The sequence below is a fragment of the Carcharodon carcharias genome, chromosome 10 (genome assembly GCF_017639515.1).
Source record: "Carcharodon carcharias isolate sCarCar2 chromosome 10, sCarCar2.pri, whole genome shotgun sequence".
Lineage (NCBI taxonomy): Eukaryota > Metazoa > Chordata > Chondrichthyes > Lamniformes > Lamnidae > Carcharodon > Carcharodon carcharias.
This window is the reverse complement of record NC_054476.1, coordinates 135,961,954-135,979,120: the sequence shown is the minus strand read 5'-3', so window position 1 is coordinate 135,979,120 and position 17,167 is coordinate 135,961,954. Positions and strand designations below refer to the sequence as shown.

The 17,167-nt window shown below is 42.4% G+C and overlaps 1 protein-coding gene across 10 annotated transcripts in view; it reads right to left on the bottom strand.

Annotated features, from left to right (window-relative positions):
- gtf2ird1 (GTF2I repeat domain containing 1) overlaps window positions 1-17,167 on the bottom strand; it is a 198,028-nt gene that overhangs the window by 103,658 nt on the left and 77,203 nt on the right. For 9 of the 10 annotated variants that reach the window (XR_005944285.1, XM_041198276.1, XM_041198275.1 and 6 more), the window contains one exon: window positions 4,329-4,427. The exons of the other annotated variant lie outside the window; for it this stretch is intronic. Coding sequence is in view for 8 of the 9 variants with exons in the window: in XM_041198276.1 (XP_041054210.1) it covers window positions 4,329-4,427 (99 nt within the window). In the remaining variant the exon portion in view is untranslated. The remainder of the gene's footprint in view (window positions 1-4,328; window positions 4,428-17,167) is intronic. 10 annotated transcript variants of the gene reach the window in all.

The window sequence follows — 17,167 nt, the reverse complement described above, 5'->3', positions numbered from 1 at the left end:
GGTACAACGAATTTGGACAATCTCAATCCAATTTTGAGATCTTTCTGATCCACTTGAAATTTGCCACCAATTATCAGCATCACTCAGGTATGTAGATGGTCCTTGTGGGAAACAGAATGAAATGCCAGTAGGGATATGCTCCCGAGTCTGGGTTGAGGCACAGTACAGTATCGAGGCAGTTTTATTCAGTATCTGGCTACACATAACTTGGGATTGCTTGATTCTGGTACCAATTGCCTAGAAGTGCCAATTGCTCAGCACCAACAAACCTTACCTTGATGAGTAAATACAAAAACGGGTTTATGTTTTCACTAAGGGCACTAAACCAAAATCTTGGCCAATGCATTTGTTTTGGGATTAGCTAGTTGGACTGCAGTCTTGCCTGGCTGTATACTTTTCAACATTCCAAAATCAGTGACCTGCCGTTGATCATTGAACATTTTGATCTTATGGTATGAGAGATTTTGGACTTGTTTTTAAATGGCATCCTGTGAGCACTTAGCCATTGCATCCCCATCCACAGTGGTAAGAGAAATACTTCGGCTGAGACTCAGCATTTCTGCATTTCGCACTTGGATTGGAAAATATTTATTGATCACAGTGACTGCTTCTATGATTAAGTTTGAGGTTCAGACTCCCTTACGCCTGTCCCAGAGATGTTTTAAGATTCCCTACAGTCAGTCTTCCCTTAAACAAGTCCATATTGACAGGAATTGGTTCAAATTTACAATGGAGGCTCCGTTACTGTCAGCCTCGAGTGGGGTTGGCCACATGGCACGTTATTTCAAAGAGCTACTGATCAAATTTTATTTGGCAAAATTAAGTCCAGCAGGCCGACAAACTACCCAACGCTCCATGTTAATACTGTGCTGTGTTGTAACATCATCCTTTAAGAGCAAATTACCCCAAAACAGCCCTTCCATGCAATATGACTTAATATTCCTCCCTCCATGCTCAGCAGAGATAATGGGGAGACTATTACTGTGACACTGCTCACTATGGTGGCTCCAAACAGCTGCAACTCCCTGGAAAGAGAAAGCGGATTTTTTTTCTTTTATTTGAGGAGCCTCATTGGAACATCAAGATGTCATTTAAAAAGGCTGCACATTCTCATACAATCAAATCAAATTATTCAGCGATCAACAACAAGTTACTGATATTGGAATGTTGAAAAGTATACAGCAAGGCAAGACTGCAGTCCAGCTAGCGAATCCCAAAACTAAAGCCCTTAAGCATCGGTCCACCAAAAATCTATCCAATTCTCCCTTAACTTTTTCCTTACCATCTGTACCCACTGTCTACTCAGGCAACCTGTTCTACACATTCACTACCTTCCAGACAGTCAGTCGGGAGACATTCCTTTTCCTACGCTTGAACTAGTGTCCACTGGTTCTAGAAGCTGTAGCAAGGAATCATGCTTAATTTCCTTAAGGATTTTCCTTGATAGTTAATAACTGAGAGTTACTTACTACTACAATACCTTGCTGGGGATAATGACATACATTTTATTTTGCCTTGTGTTACTGTATATGCACTTCTTATAGACTACACATCAGTTACTGATGACAAATGTAGAAGTTTTGTTAGTTCACCAGACTTATTTGTAACTACTGCATAATTGTGCAAAGGTTGTGATAAACTGTGCACAATTATAAACCTGGTCACTGCAGACAATGCACTTATATGCCCAACCTTAATAAGCAGTCACTAGTTATGTGACTGGTCTCTATAATGAGTATAACATTACATAGCCCATCTCAACAGCCTCATGAAATCACAATTATATAACCAACCCCATCAGGGAAATGTTTGAGATAGATTTAGATTTTTTTTATTCATTCGAGGGTGTGGGCTTCATTGGCTCACTGCAGCATTTATTGCCCATCACTAATTGCCTTTGACAAGGTGATTCGCCATCTTGAATCACTGCAGTCCCTGTGGTGTAGGTACATCCACTGTGGTGATAGGGAGAGAGTTCCAGGATTTTGACCCAGCGACGGTGAAGAAACAGCGATATATTTCCAAATCAAGAAGGTGGGTGGCTTGGAGGGAACTTCCAGGTGGTGGTGTTCCCATCTATATGCTGCCCTAGTCCCTCTAGATGGTAGTGGTCATGGATTTGGAAGGTGCTGTCTAAGGAACCTTGGTGAGTTCCTGCAGTGCATCTTGCAGTTAGTACACACTGCTGCTACTGTACGTCTTTGGTCGAGGGAGTGAATGTTTGTCGATTGGGTGCCATTCAAACAGGCTTTGTCCTGGATGGTGCCAAGCCTCTCAAGCATTGTTGGAGTTGCACTCGTCCAGGCAAGTGGAGACACACCTCTGACGTGTGCGTTGTAGATATGGACAGGCTTTAGGGAGTCTGGAGGTGACTTACTCATCACAGGATTCCTAGCCTCTGACCTGCTCTTGTAGCCACAGTTTTTATGTGGTTATCCAGTTCAGGTTTGGATCATGGTAACTCCCAGAATGTTGATAGTGGGGGATTCAATGGTAATGCCATTGGATGTCAAGGGCAATGATTAGATTCTCTCTTGTTGGAGATGGTCATTGCCTGGCACTTGTGTGGCATGTATGTTATTTGCCACTTGTCAGTCCAAGACTGGATAATATCCCGTTCTTGCTGCATTTAGACATGGACTCTTCAGAATCTGAGTTGTCGTGAATGGTGCTGAACATTGTGCTATCAGCGAACATCCCCTTCTATGACCTTCACTTCTAACCTTATGATGGAAGGAAGATCATTGATGAAGCAGCTGAAGATGGTTGGGCCGAGGACACTACCCTGAGGAACCCCTGCAGTGATGTCATGGAGCTGAGATGACTGACCTCCAATAACCGCAACCATCTTCCTTTATGCTAGGTAGGACTCCAACCAGTGGAGAGTTTTCCCCCTGATTCCCATTGATTCCAGTTTTGCTAGGGCTCCTTGATGCCACACTCAATCAAATACTGCTTTGATGCCAAGGCCAGTCACTCTCACCTCACCTCTGGAGTTCAACTCTTTTGTCCATGTTTGAACCAAGGCTGTAATGAGGTCAGGAGCTGAGTGGCCTTGGTGGAACCCAAACTGGGTTATTACTAAGCAACTGCCACTTGATAGCACTGTTGATGACCCCTTCCATCACTTTACTGATAATTGAGAGTAGACTGATGGAGCACCAGTCTTCAATACAATTGCCGGAATATTGTCAGGGCCCAAAGCCTTTGCAGTATCCAGTGCCTTCAGCCGTTTCTTGATTTCACTTTGAATTAATTGCATTGGCTGAAGATTGGTACCTGTGATGTTGGTCTGGCTTGTAGCAAGTGTTTCAGCCTTATCTTTTGTACTGAAATGCTGGGGTCCCCCATCATTGGGCCCATTGCTGTAGGTCTGGAGTTACATGCAGGCTAGACAAGGTAAAGGATATTAGCAAACCAGATGGGCTTTTACGACAATTAGTTTAAGGTCATCATTACTTTTTATTGATTACAAATTTCACCATCTTCCATGGTTGGATTCGATCCTGGGTCTCTGGATTACTAGTCGAGCGACAATACCATTATGCCACTGCTTCCTGACCAGCAACAACCAGTAGGTAGTTAATCAAATCAATACTAGCAGAAAGGAACAGCTCAGAAGTGAAGGAGAGTTTCAGTTACACAAGTTAAAGTGTATAGGTCCAGAAGGAATCTCAGGAATAAGTTCATTAGGAGGAGATTAAATACTGCAAGTGTTGCTGAGTTTGATGTGACTGCTACTGTTCATGAGTCTACTAGTACAGTAGGACACTGGATCTTCCATGCGAAGCTTACAGATCAGAAAGGCCCTGGGACAGGTGCTTCATTTTGAGGGAATGAGGGGAAAGGTTCAGTTTTATGTATAATATAAATTGATGCCATCATACTGAAGGAAGAGCAGTAGCATGAGCTTTCTCACTTGGAGCTTCCTGGGATTTCCCGAAACAAGCAATTATGGTGGAGACTCCCCTGCTCGCAGCAGGAACTCGGGAAAAGATCTGGCCTGTTGTCAATCAGAATTTGGGCTGCAATTAAATTTCAGGGCAGGCAAAATCTACTTGTGCAATTTCAGAATTCGACAGAAAGCTGCATCCTCAAACAATTGGGACCTGTCCTTCTGTGTGACACAACCACACACAACAATAACTGCTAGCCCCACTTTGGGAGCCTGCTACTCTGCCATATCCTGAAACAGTTGCACAGTCCCTTGACCATCAACCTTTGCTGCTCCCCTCAGTAAAGGTCCCATGAGGACCCTCGCTGTACTGACCACTGTGTCATGACCACCTCCCCTCTATGCTCCCGAGAGAACATGTAAAATGTGTTACCTGCTTTATCGTGTATTATAGAAAAAAGAAGCCGCTTTGAAACGTGTGAATGTTGAGAGATGTTGCTGAGTTCACCAATTAACCCTGTTGTATTTTTACCTAGAAATGAGGAGAACACAGTTAGCATGGAGACGGAGATAGCCACAGTATACTGGAAATATGTCCTGAGACTAGGGTGGTGGCCAGTTCACTGATGTCCTCATTTCCACTTTATTCCATTGTGCGACAGGGTATCTTCTCTCCCCTGAAAATTTGTTTCCCTTTATTAAATGACAACTCTGTCCTTCAGTTAGTTACTCCTTCCCCAACCTCCCCCTCTCCTTTAGCCCAGTAATCAGCCATTTCTTCACGAAAGGAGATGCAAAGGTTAAAAATCAGAAGTATAAATGCGGGAGGTTGGGTCGCAGTGGGTGGAGAGGAAAAGGTTAGATCCAACGTGTTTGGATAGTAGATATGCTGTATAATGATTGGTGGGGTGAAGAACCAGAGGACACAGGGTGAAAGTGATTGGCAAAAGAACTAAAGTGGACAGAGATTAGTTACGATCTGGAATGCTTTGCCTGAAAGGGTGGTGGAGGCAGATTCAATTGTGGCTTTCAAAAGGGAATTGGATAAGTACCTGGGGAATTTATATGGTTACAGAGAAAGGGTGGGAGGTTGGGACCAACTGAATGAGAGAGAAGGCGAGGACTCAATGAGCCGAATGGCCTCCTTCTGTACTGTAGCTGTTCTATGATTCTACTGATGTTGGCAAAACTGAGCTGGGTAGATACAGACAATGGCAGGGGATAGGTGGAGGGGAGCTATAGACACTGGCAGGACAGGTACTGACACTGGTAGTGGACAGAGTGAGAAAGTGTAACAGAGTGAGGAAGGAGTATTGTATTACATACAGTTTGGTCAAATCAATTTATTCCCTTTTGAAATCCATGCTGACTATTCATTATTATATTTCTCATTTCTAGATGTTCTTCTATTCTCTTATTTAGTAGGGGTTCCGTTATTTTCCTACCACTGATGTTAAGCTGACTGGTCTACAATTTCCTGGACAATCCTGTCCCCACTTCTTAAATGGAAGCTACCTACCAGTCGCCTGGCACTATATCTTTTTCTACTGAATTATTAAGTATGCGTAGTAATGCTTCTGCTATCTGTTCCATAGTTTCTTTTAAAATATGTGCATGTAATCCATCGGATCAGGAGCTTCCTATTTGAGTTTGTTTAGCTTATTGGATAAATGCTTTTTTATTATTTTAAATGCACTCACTGCTCATCTTATCATTCAACACCATGTCTACTGTTCTATCTCCCTGTTTAATGCCAAAGCAAAATAATTATTTAATACTTCTGCCATCTCTCTATCATTACCTGTGGTATTATCCTACCTGCCCCTTAATGATCCTATTTCCATCACAGGCTTCCTTTATATTGACATGCTGCAAAATATTTCACTATTGTGTTTTATGTTCCTTGATAATTGAATTTTGTAGTTCCTCTTTGGTTTTGGAGTTACTTTTATTAAAACTTCTTTCCCAATCTCTTCCTCCTTATTCTGCACTCCTCTGTTGTCTATATAATGTCTCTTTCCTAACCCTCCTTATTCATCAGAGTCCCACTAGTGTTAAAAAAATGTTGTCCTACATTATTGTTTTCCAATCTAGTTGCCCGCTTTCTTTTCCCCAAGTTCTAATCTCAGTCCCTCAAAATCAGATTTTCTCCAAACCATTAACTTGATGTTTGTCATACTAATGCCCTTCACTACCATCATCTTAGAGCTCATTATATTATGGCCACTATTGCCTAGACGTTCCCTTACTTCTCTTATAAGCTCTGGTTCATTCGCCATCACGAAATACAATAGCGAATATTCCCTTGTTGAATTTTTTACAAATTGGATAGAAAGGAGTCCTGTACATCCTGTGGGGACTCCATTCCCTTATCTTCTCTACCTACCTCTTCTGTCCAATTAATATGAGTAGTTGAAATCCCCCATGATTATTATTGTGTTTTTTTTACTCAATTTCCTAATTGTCTACAGATCCCTTCCTCTGCATCCCTTGCATTATTAGATGGTCTGTAGACTATTAATGCAATGGCTCATTTATTATTTTTATTTATGTCCATATGGGTTCAATTTGTGCTTTGCTGATAGAAATGTCCCTTATTTCTTCTGTTATCCTTAATTAGTGCAGCTACTCCACTTCCCCAATTCCCTATCTTTTCTGAGTATGTTATACCCTGAAATGTTTCATCCCCAGTCCCGAATTTTCTGTAGCCATGCCTCACTAACCCCTATTTTGTTTGGTTCCTCCCAAAACATAATTGCCTCCAAATCCCCTGTTGTATTATGGACGCAATGTGTCTTGCTGTGCAGACCTTTGAACTCATTTCTCATTGGATTTCCTTGTACTTTATGTTTGACCAGTTCTAGAACTCCATTTACCCCCTTACCATCAATGTCTTCCCTTACTTTATTCTTTGATATGTTCTTCTGGACTGCTCTATTTACCTTTAGACTGCTTACGTTTCTTGTAGATTCCTCCTCCTCTTAATAGTTTAAAGCCTTTGCCACCTCCCTATTTATCTTTTCCACTGGGACATGGATCCTATCTTGGGTCGGGTGGAGCCTATCCCATCAGTACATCCGTTTCATGTCCCAGAACTGGTCCCTGTATCCTATGAAAAGGAACCTTTCTTCCCCACACCAGCTCTTTGGCCACAATTTTCCTGACCTGTCTGCTCCCTTACCAGTTTGCATGTAGCTCGGGCAATAATCCAGAGATCATTGGTCCCGCTTTTCAATTCCAAGCCCAACCCTGAAACTTGTTCAGTAGGACCTTCTCCCTGTTTCTACCCATGTCGTTTGTTCCAACATGGATCATAACAACTGAATTTACCCCCCTCTCAAGTTCATCTCCAGTTGCTGTGAGAAATCCCTTACCCTGGAATTGTAGGCAATGATTTTAGCTGCAGAGGGCACTATCTTTCTATACAAGCCACAGGTTTCTGAGAGCTCTATCTGCAATAGGGGTACAACTTTAAGGAATTGCGCACAATGTCAGAATGACCGAGGCAAGGCGGTATAGCTTTAGGAAATTGGTGAACGTAATTGTCTTTAATCTGGAATGACACCCAGCCTTGAAAGATAAAAAGCAGAGAAATATTTCAGTTGAGGAGAGGAAGTTGGAGAGGAAGAATTGAATAAGAACTCGAATGGGCTGCATTCTAATCCCAGTTACCACCTTGCTCATCGCCACATTTAAAGACACAACTGCAGTGGGTAAAAGAACCTTATTTGTTTTAAGCTCTATGAAGTTCTGAGGAACAAAGGGACCTTGGCGTGTGTGTCCATAGATCTCTGAAGGCGGAGGGGCATGTTAGTGGGGTGGTGAAAAAGTCAAATGGGACACTTGCCTTTATCAATCGAGGCATAGATTACAAAAGTAGGGAGGTCATGTTGAAGTTGCATAGAACCTTGGTGAGCCACAGCTGGAGTACTGTGTGCAGTTCTGGTCGCCACATTATAGGAATGGTGTGATTGCACTGGAGGGGGTGCAGAGGAGATTCACCAGGATGTTGCCTGGGATGAAACATTTAAGTTATGAAGAGAGGTTGGATAGATTTGGGTTGTTTTCTTTGGAGCAGAGAAGACTGAGGGGTGACCTGATCAAGGTGTACAAGATTGAGGGGCATGGACAGGGTGGATAGGGAACAGCTGCTCCCCTTAGTTGAAGGGTCAGTCACGAGGGGACGTAAGTTCAAGGTGAGGAGCAAGAGGTTTGGGGGGGATGTGAGGAAAAACTTTTTTACCCAGAGTGTGGTGACGGTCTGGAATGCGCTGCCTGGGAGGGTGATGGATGCGGGTTGTCTCACATCCTTTAAAAAGTACTTGAATGAGCACTTGGCACGTCATAACATTCAAGGCTATGGGCCAAGTGCTGGTAAATGGGATTAGGTAGGTAGGCCAGGTGTTTCTCATGTGTTGGTGCAGACTCGATGGGCCTCTTCTGCACTGTGTGATTCTGTGAGAGTTTAATTGGCACCAGGACCTGGGCCCTCTTCAGTTTGTAACATGAGCAGGGGTTAGTGCAGGGGAGGAACACCGCTTTACCTGGATATGTGACAAAGAACATCTAGACAAACGATTTTCACAGAATATATGAAATAGCATGGTCACCTCCTCATAAACTACAGTGCCTGTACAGTTTTATGAGGATAAATAGAAACATATTATTAATCCTGAATATACCACCAAGACTCTTCAGCTCTCGAATTTTCCTACTTCCAGTTTGAACACAGGAAGTGACACTTGGACATGGTGATTTATAAATTAATTTATAATGAGGTCTGTCAGCATTGCGGGCTTAGGGAGATTTTTGAGACGGTCTGAATGTGTTAGTGAACTGACTTGGGCCCTTGCAAGGACCTGGTTTTGGATATTAATGAACTCTGCCTGCTTCACCTGACTTTGTGACTTTATTTGTATGTCCTTAAATGCAAGTTCAATGAGCCCTCACCCCCCTGCCCCAAATAATCAAAACTAATCAAGACTGGAGGTAGAATCTATCCTCCAACCATACAATGATCATTTGATCAGAAGGAACATGGGGAGGTTTGTAGAATTCAATGAGTTATGACACTACTTTCTGTACAATGCTTTTAGTGTTTTTGATAGGAGCTGGAGTTCTTACAATGTGCTTGATTTGTCCAGGTATTATAAAGCCACCTAATTTCCAACCCCAACCCAACCCACCACAGAGGGAGCAACCTGCACCCCTCTCACTCCCTCAGAGGGAGCAACTGACTGACCTCAATATTCTTTTTGCCTCATTTACTGTTCCAAACAGACACAAGATCATAAAATGTTACGCCAATCATTTGGCTTTTCAAATTTTCTCCCATTTCTCTTCATGAACCATGCAGTCTAATCTCATTTTAAAAGTGCTTCATTGACCATGAAGCAATTTGGGACATCCTGAAGTTGTGATATATAAACTTTTCTTTCAAGGTCACTATATGTAAGTCATTATGTCAGTGTGTACAGATGTATTGTCTCTATTTTCTGATTATTAGACTTTATCACCATGTATAAATATATGTCACTGTGTATAGGTGGAGATAGGCTCACTTTATGTATGAATATACATTAGTACAGTGTGTTCTGTTTAAATGTAAACCTAAGGCTGAGGCAAATCTAAGATGGCCATCCAGCTCCAATGGATCTGACTTCTGGGAAATGGCTTTAGGTTTCAATTTCTATACAGCTTTAAAATGTGTTAATTAAGCCAAGAAAATTCCATTTGATATGAACATCTTTCACCTGGGGTTCATTCAACCTGAAAATGGGAGACCCAGTCAAAGGAAATGTCAAGCGTTAATAATCCATTCCCAGCAGCTTAAAGGTCGATGGGCTATTTAGGCCTCCAGTGGGAGACAGCGAGAAAGGCTGAACCATGAAAAACGTGGCTATCGGGGTCATCCTGGGTTAAACAGGGCCAAAATTAAAGCAGGAACTTTGACAGACTTGGTAAATGCTCTGAATACTGTTACTGCTCATGCAGGGGGTTAAAAGACACAACAGTTTTTTGCTGCCATTATATGAGAGTTTGTACTGTTCTGATGTGTCTGATTGGTGTAATCTGTGTCAATAAAACGAGGTGGTTAATTCAGAATCCAAACACAATTCGAAGTGTTGATGCTTTAATAATACTGACTTTCAGAGTGATTTGAAGAGAAGAAGTGCAGACAGCATTACCCCCCCAGTCCAGCATCATGAGAACCGTAAAGGTGTGAGGTCCCTGCAGGGGTAGGAACCCACATGGCCGGTGCTTCCAGTTTGTAGGGTACATTAGATGACTTCTGGGAAGTGTGGCAAAAGCACTGCAAGAGGCAATGGTGTGTTAAAACATCCTAAAGATACATCAGAATAAGCAATGAGTAGTGAGAGATACTCATCCCATTGCCACCTACATTAGGTGCAGGAGTGTAGTGGTTATGACACTGGGCATCTTAGAATTGCAAGTTTAAATCCCACCATGGCAAATTATTGAACTGAATTGAGCTCAATAATTCTTACCATGTGTGAACTCGAGCAAATAAATGATGAAGTTTGTATGCACATTAAAAACTCATCAGGTTCTTCAGAGATGGGAATCTGTCACCCCTACTCCATATGGTCCAAACACAACTCAAATCTCACATGACACAATATGTAAACACAAGAGCGACCCCAACATAGACTCCTGTTGGCCATCATCAAATGGAGATTGATTTACCTAATCAGGTTTAGACTTTGTAGACTTTTCCCTCAAGAGCCGGACATGGGATTGCAGAACCACCAGAGGTCAGTATAGAACAATTCGCCATTGTTACCATGTAAAGACAGATACCACATCCCTCCATCCAGTCCATGATTCTTTCTCTTACCTCAACTCCTCAAATCCACGTGCCACATTTCTCAGGTTTCCATTCGACCTTATCTGAAATTTTTTTATATGATACCTCATCATGAGCTTTTTGAAGATCTGCATAAGCTTCATCCACTGTATTTTCTTCAATGAATTATATATGATTCATCAAATACTGCTTGTTCTCTCTTGTCATGTTGCTACACCTTCCCTCATCACTGTTCCATGCAGGCTCTGGATAAAGAGTTGAAGATCTTCAGAGTTGCTTGTCTCTGATAGTGGAGGGGATTTCAGGAGAGGTTTCATCAGTTTGGAATGGCTCTCCACAGTCAGTCGACAGAATTCTTTTGGCTGAATCCTCGCTTCTGCATAAGGGATTTGCAGCCACTGACGCCAGTCCTGAGGCGACTGGGACACAGCCAAATAGACCATGTTTTCCCAGCTCTTATTAAGAGGGATTCCTCTGGGTCACTGAACAACTCGTGTGCTTTTGTCTGTCGATGTGTTGACCAATCAGCACGGTGGCAGCTGTGGGGGGGTTACAGCCTAGGGGCTGGAGATTATGTAAGAAGCTGCCCCTCAATTTGAGCTTTTTTGTTGCTGGCTCTTTCTGGAAGAGATGGCGACGAGGGTTACTGGTCTGCTTTGCCTATTTTACTCTTGATGTAATTGCCTCCTTATGATGCGAAGGGCAATACCAGCAATCAGGTGCAGATTGCCCACTTTAGTAGGTTTCAGATCCTGGTTAATTCCGGTTTCTCCAAGTGTTTAATAATGTATTATGGATTTGAGTAGTTTAACCAACAAATTCAGTAAGACTAACAGGCTTACAATTTCCTGCCTTTTCCTGGTCTCCATTTTTGACCATTCTCCAAAATCAATTACCCGCTTTCAGAGTCTCATTATTTCTTTCTCAACTTTCCCTTAACATCCCAGGAAATAAATCATTGGCTCCTAGTCTGCCTAGAGTCCGAGTAGCTTCTACAATGCCATCTCTCTTTGCATAGTAATCACGGCTCACTATTGTACACTGACTTGTGATAGGTCGACACTCCATGTCCATCTATCTCCCAGTGCAAAAATTTACAAAGCGGAAAGTCAATTCTGTAAATCAATATAAGTTTGGGAAACTAATGCTCATGAACTCCAGAATTTCCAAGGGATCAGATGTGTCTGAAGTCCTGGGAAGTAATCAGTTACAGTAAAAATCACCAAGACTACACTTACTATGCCGATTGGCATAGTTCACATAGAAAAAATGTTCCCTCTAATTTCTCTTCACTGTGGATGGCCCACTGTTGCACTGGACAATCCTGTTAATATGGCTGGGCGGCCACACTTAGAAGAAACTTGCATACAAATGCCTAACAGTCACATCTTACATCCTGCTGTTTTTACACAAGTGCCCATTAGTTTTGAAGAAGAGTTGAAAGTTATGTTTTAGCATAACTCACACCAGTACCTAATAGGCAGGTCAGGTTAAAATCACCCCAGTCAGTTTGATATGACAAAGTTACAAAACAAAGCGATACTCCAAACATAAACATGACAGGCTTGATTTTCATCCTCGAGGCGGGTAGCGGGAGTTGGGAAATTGCCCAGCTCTGCCCGCCCGCTTTGAAAGAAAGTGCCCACAAGGATGGGATTTTCATTGTGCAGGGGGTGGGTGTAGGCTGCAAAAGGGCCAGCTGACCTAGGAAAAGTTTCAGAGGCAGCCACAGGGGCTACTGTTGCTGAGGTGGGCAGTTTAAAAGGCCTGCCTCAGTGCTGTGGGACTTCATCACATTTATAATAAAAACAGAAAGACCCTCAAGCCCTCACACCCCCCTCAGTCCCCACATACTCCCCCTGTCTTATCCACATGACCTTATTCCCCCCACCTATCCCCTATGGCCTCTCATGCCAAACTATGCCCCCCAAGCAACCCCTATGGTTCCTCATACCCCTCCATGCCATGATATGCCCCCCACCCAACCTCTATGGCCCCCATGCTAAGGCACACATCCCCAAACAACCCCTATGGCCTCTCATGCCAAGCTATGCACTTCCATGCCCATTCACACACTGTTTACAGTATAAAGGCCATGAACGATATAGTGACAGTGGTATGTGGAAAAACAAACTATAAAAAATCATTCATTAATAACTTATCCACTTTCCTTAAAAAAAAACCTTTTACAACATAGATCAGAGAGGCAGAGTTATCAATCAAGTTATTTTTTTCGCTGGGGATCAGGTGTTACAACAGGTTAATGGATTTCTGGGCTCTCAGCCAACACAACATAAGGGCTTGACACTCTTTGAAAAACAGGCCGGACTCCATGAAAATTGCAGAGAACTATGATATGGCTATCTTCATAATGGAGCCGACCAGTTCAGGTGTGCAGGGTGCAGGCTCATGACCCAAACCAGCCTGCACCCTTAAAAGGCACTCCTAAAAAATCGGAAACTCTGGGAATGGGGTCGAAAACCCTGGAATCAGGACCCGCTGCCATTTGTAAAGGGTTCCCAAGTCATCCCAACTCAGCAAAAATCCAGCTTGACATATTTCAATGCACAAATTGCTTACTATATGTCAAATATCTTGCATCCACATACATTTCCTGACAACTTCCGTCCATTCCTATCCCCACCTTTAAATAGCAACTGCAGCATTACCATTCAAGGGAAGCTGTAATTACAGAATGATAGGCTTACAATGGACGAAATGTATGAATTCAAAATGAACACTGAATTAAATCTGTGGGTCCTGGTCCAGTTATCCCTTTGGTCAACTCTGTCTTGACTGCCCTGTGTGCACCTCTACAGGAGAATAACTCACAGATCATAAAAAGTCCTTAAGATTTCCCATTTGTTAAAGCCATTTCTTGTTTGCACAATTCAGTGATGTTTTGTGATGTGGTTGTAGGGGAGGCAGTGGTGTAGCGGTATTGTCACTGGACTAGCACTCCAGACACCCAGGTAATTCTCTGGGGACCCGAATTCGCATCCCACCATGGCAGGTGGTGAAATTTGAATTTAATAAAGAATCTGGAATTAAATGTCTAATGATGACCATGAAATCATTGTCAATCAAGTTATTTTTCCTCTGGGGATCAGTCGTTTCAACAGGCTAATGGATTTCTGGGCTCTCAGCCAAGAGTACATCATTTCCTTCCCTTTAGGGACGGAAATCTGCCCTCCTTACCTGGTCTGGCATGCATATGACTTCAGACCTGCAGCAATGTGGTTGACTCTTAAATGCCCTCTGAAATGGCCTAGCAAGCCACTCAGTTCTCAAGGGCAATTAGGCATGGGCAATAAATGAATGAATAAAAAAATATACACTCACTATGTAATGGCAAAGCCTGGTTCTATTACTTTTAAAAGGTAACAATATGACATCTCCAATTCAGTCCACTGGTGGCACTGTAGGCATCCAAGCCTGCGTCCCCCCTAATCCCACTATTGTGGTCTGTTACAACAAAGACATTTCCTCCCCACTAACAATGAGCAAGGCCATAAGAGATTCACTCATGTCTTAAAAATAAAATTTTAAGTTTCTTCATCCGCCCCTTACAACAGTTAAGAGTGAAAAACATGGGTGGACAAGATGGCTCCTGTTTGAACTAATGGTTGCGTTCCTTCCTTGCACAACAGCAATCTACAGTATTTGTCTAGTAGCTAACTGATTTAGAGGCACCAAAATATAAACTTGAAGGGAGTTGCGGGTTAAAATGACAATTATTGAGGTCAGGAAGATTTTAAAATAAAATTATTGCAGGTGTCTGAGCTATCCAAGAGGCCTGCCCCTTGAAAAACCTGGGGTTGGATTTCGAATCAGTCCAATAAGGACTCCATTGTTGACTTGTACTCATTCTAACTAATTCAGGTCATGAGGAATGCCATGGAGACACATTGGTACATTATTAAATACAAATATCGAACAATGATTTTAATCAGTAAACCTAGCAGGCATTTCTCATGATGTTGATACAAAAGGTTTGACTTTGGCCTTGCAGTGATTGATTGATTGAATCCAGATCATAAATTCATCATCAACTACGTCAACTCTTGTGGATTTAGCTTGACACACAAATTATAGGTAAAATTGATTCTTACTCATGATGGAACTCTCAAATCTCAGATTTTGTTTTTCTACCAGCATGTTTTGCTCAAAGGCCGGACAGGTTAAGTGTGGAAATGAGCCCAAATTCCACTTCAAGCAGCTGCAAAATTTTGTCCCAGTGACAGGCTGCACTAAGCCGGTGATAGGTTGTAACAAAGCTACTCAGCGCTACAGTCAAATCTGGGAATTGAGAGATGACGGGGACTGATCTGTTGAGGGGGGATTGTTCCAAGGAGACTTGGGTGTGAGTTTATCATTTAAATTGCGAGGCATTTTAATTGACTGCACCTATTTATAATTAATGTACTAGATAAATGTACACAAAATTGGGAATTAAGAAGTGCCTTGTTTACTAATGGCTGCAGAGTCATTTTACCCACAGGAGCAAGCAAAGCAGTACCTGTGCTTTGTACTAAAAAAGGGAAAATTATGTCGTCATTGGACAAAAGCTGCAAATACATTGTTTTGTAAGAAACACTGCAGTAGCAGGTGTCTTCACACACCTGTCTTTGTACACCAGGTACAAACATCTCTTGAGCTTTCTGGATATTATTTTTCCCGGTTGCTGCACTGGACTTCACTACGGCACGTTTACACACCCTTGATTGCTTTGCAGTAGGAAGGGGGAAGTTCGCATAGAAGGTCGTTAAGATGTTCTCAGGACAAATACACTTTGTACATTGCACTGTTTCACGTGAACCTTAAACAGAGATGCATAGCAATGTGTTGATGACAGGTTGGAGTTAAACGTATCCTGAAAGCATTTATGCAGTAAAATATACTTTATAAAGAACTCTGATCTGTAAGATAAGTCATTAATGAGATTTATAAATCAACTGTCAATCCATAATTGTTTGGTTTTTGAAAAAATAACTACTCATGATTTATATCCGGAGTTTCTGTCTTGATTTATAAGAGTGGGGCTGGTATCTCTGCATCATTAACCACTTGTTGTCTTACAGTCACTGCAAGCTCACTATTATTCATTTTTAGAGCTATATTCTACACTTCTTTACAATAAGAAAGTTAAATATATTTATTTTCTGGAATTTAAAAACCACCAAAATGAGGGGTGACTACAATTTTGTTGTGAATGATTTTGTGGACACCATATTCTCTGGCAGTTTAAATAGATGGCATTACTCAGACAACAAGCTATATTGCACCTTAATGTGATAGTGATCTACAGTAACACTGCTTTGCCACCAAAGTGAGGTGAGTTATGCAACAAGTGATACAGCAACATTCCTCACCCAGAAACCACCAAAATGAAAACTCCTTTAGGTTTCAGTCTGGCTCCATTGGTAACACTCTCGCCTCAGGAGGTCGTTGGTTGAAGACTGACCACATGTTCCAGGTGATGGATTACATACTCTAGAAATTTCCGTGAGCTACGCTGCCACCATCACTTCAGCGGAAACCCCGCTGAACAGTGTAAGCTGAGTATCTGTTGAATTTCACCACAATTTCAGTGGCAGATCAGGGGAAAGCTGCAGGACATGCCCGATGATAATCAAGGCTGACATTTCAGTGCAGTGCTGAGGGAATGCCCCATAGTTGAGCTGAATTGCTCCGTTTGCTCATTAAAGATCCTATTGTAGTATCTGAAGAACAGGAAGCACTCCCAATATCCTGACCAGCGCTCTTTCCTAAACTAGTACCATCAAAACAGATGACACCATTGTTAATCTCATCTGATATTGTGGAACCATGGCATATACAAATGGGCCACTACATTCACCTGCATAACAGCAGCTACTGCCTTTTCAAAAGAGAAGCTCGTTGGACTATGAAATGCTTGGGACAACCTGAGGACATGAAAGGTGAAACATCAATGCAGGTTCTTCCTTCTTTGATTTACCGAGATCTTCTATAAACTTAATGAGTGAATTGATCCATTTTCTCAGCAGCAGGAGGCTGATTTTTTTTTTAAAAAATGCCAGGTGGGACGGGTGCTGTCGTGTGAGACTTACTACACATTATGAACAAGCAGATGCCAGAGAATGAGGGGAGCCCTGGCTGATTCCAACTCAGGATCATGGGAGTCTCTGTAGCACCTGAACACTCTTTGCTGCCTGAGATCAGCACAGACCAGTAACTGAACCTGGGGCCTTTCTGTATATAAGGATTGGTACCATGCCTGGCAGGGCACTTACTGACGGAGGCATCAGGGTAGGGTGGGGGTTGGGGGTTAAAATAGATCCCTACTTAAAAAAAAATGAACAAAGTCATTTCTACAATGTGCACCTTACCTGTGAGCTCAAGGCATCAGTGAGCAAGATACCCTGCTCTACTCCAACACCCAGAGCACTACAGCCACTGTA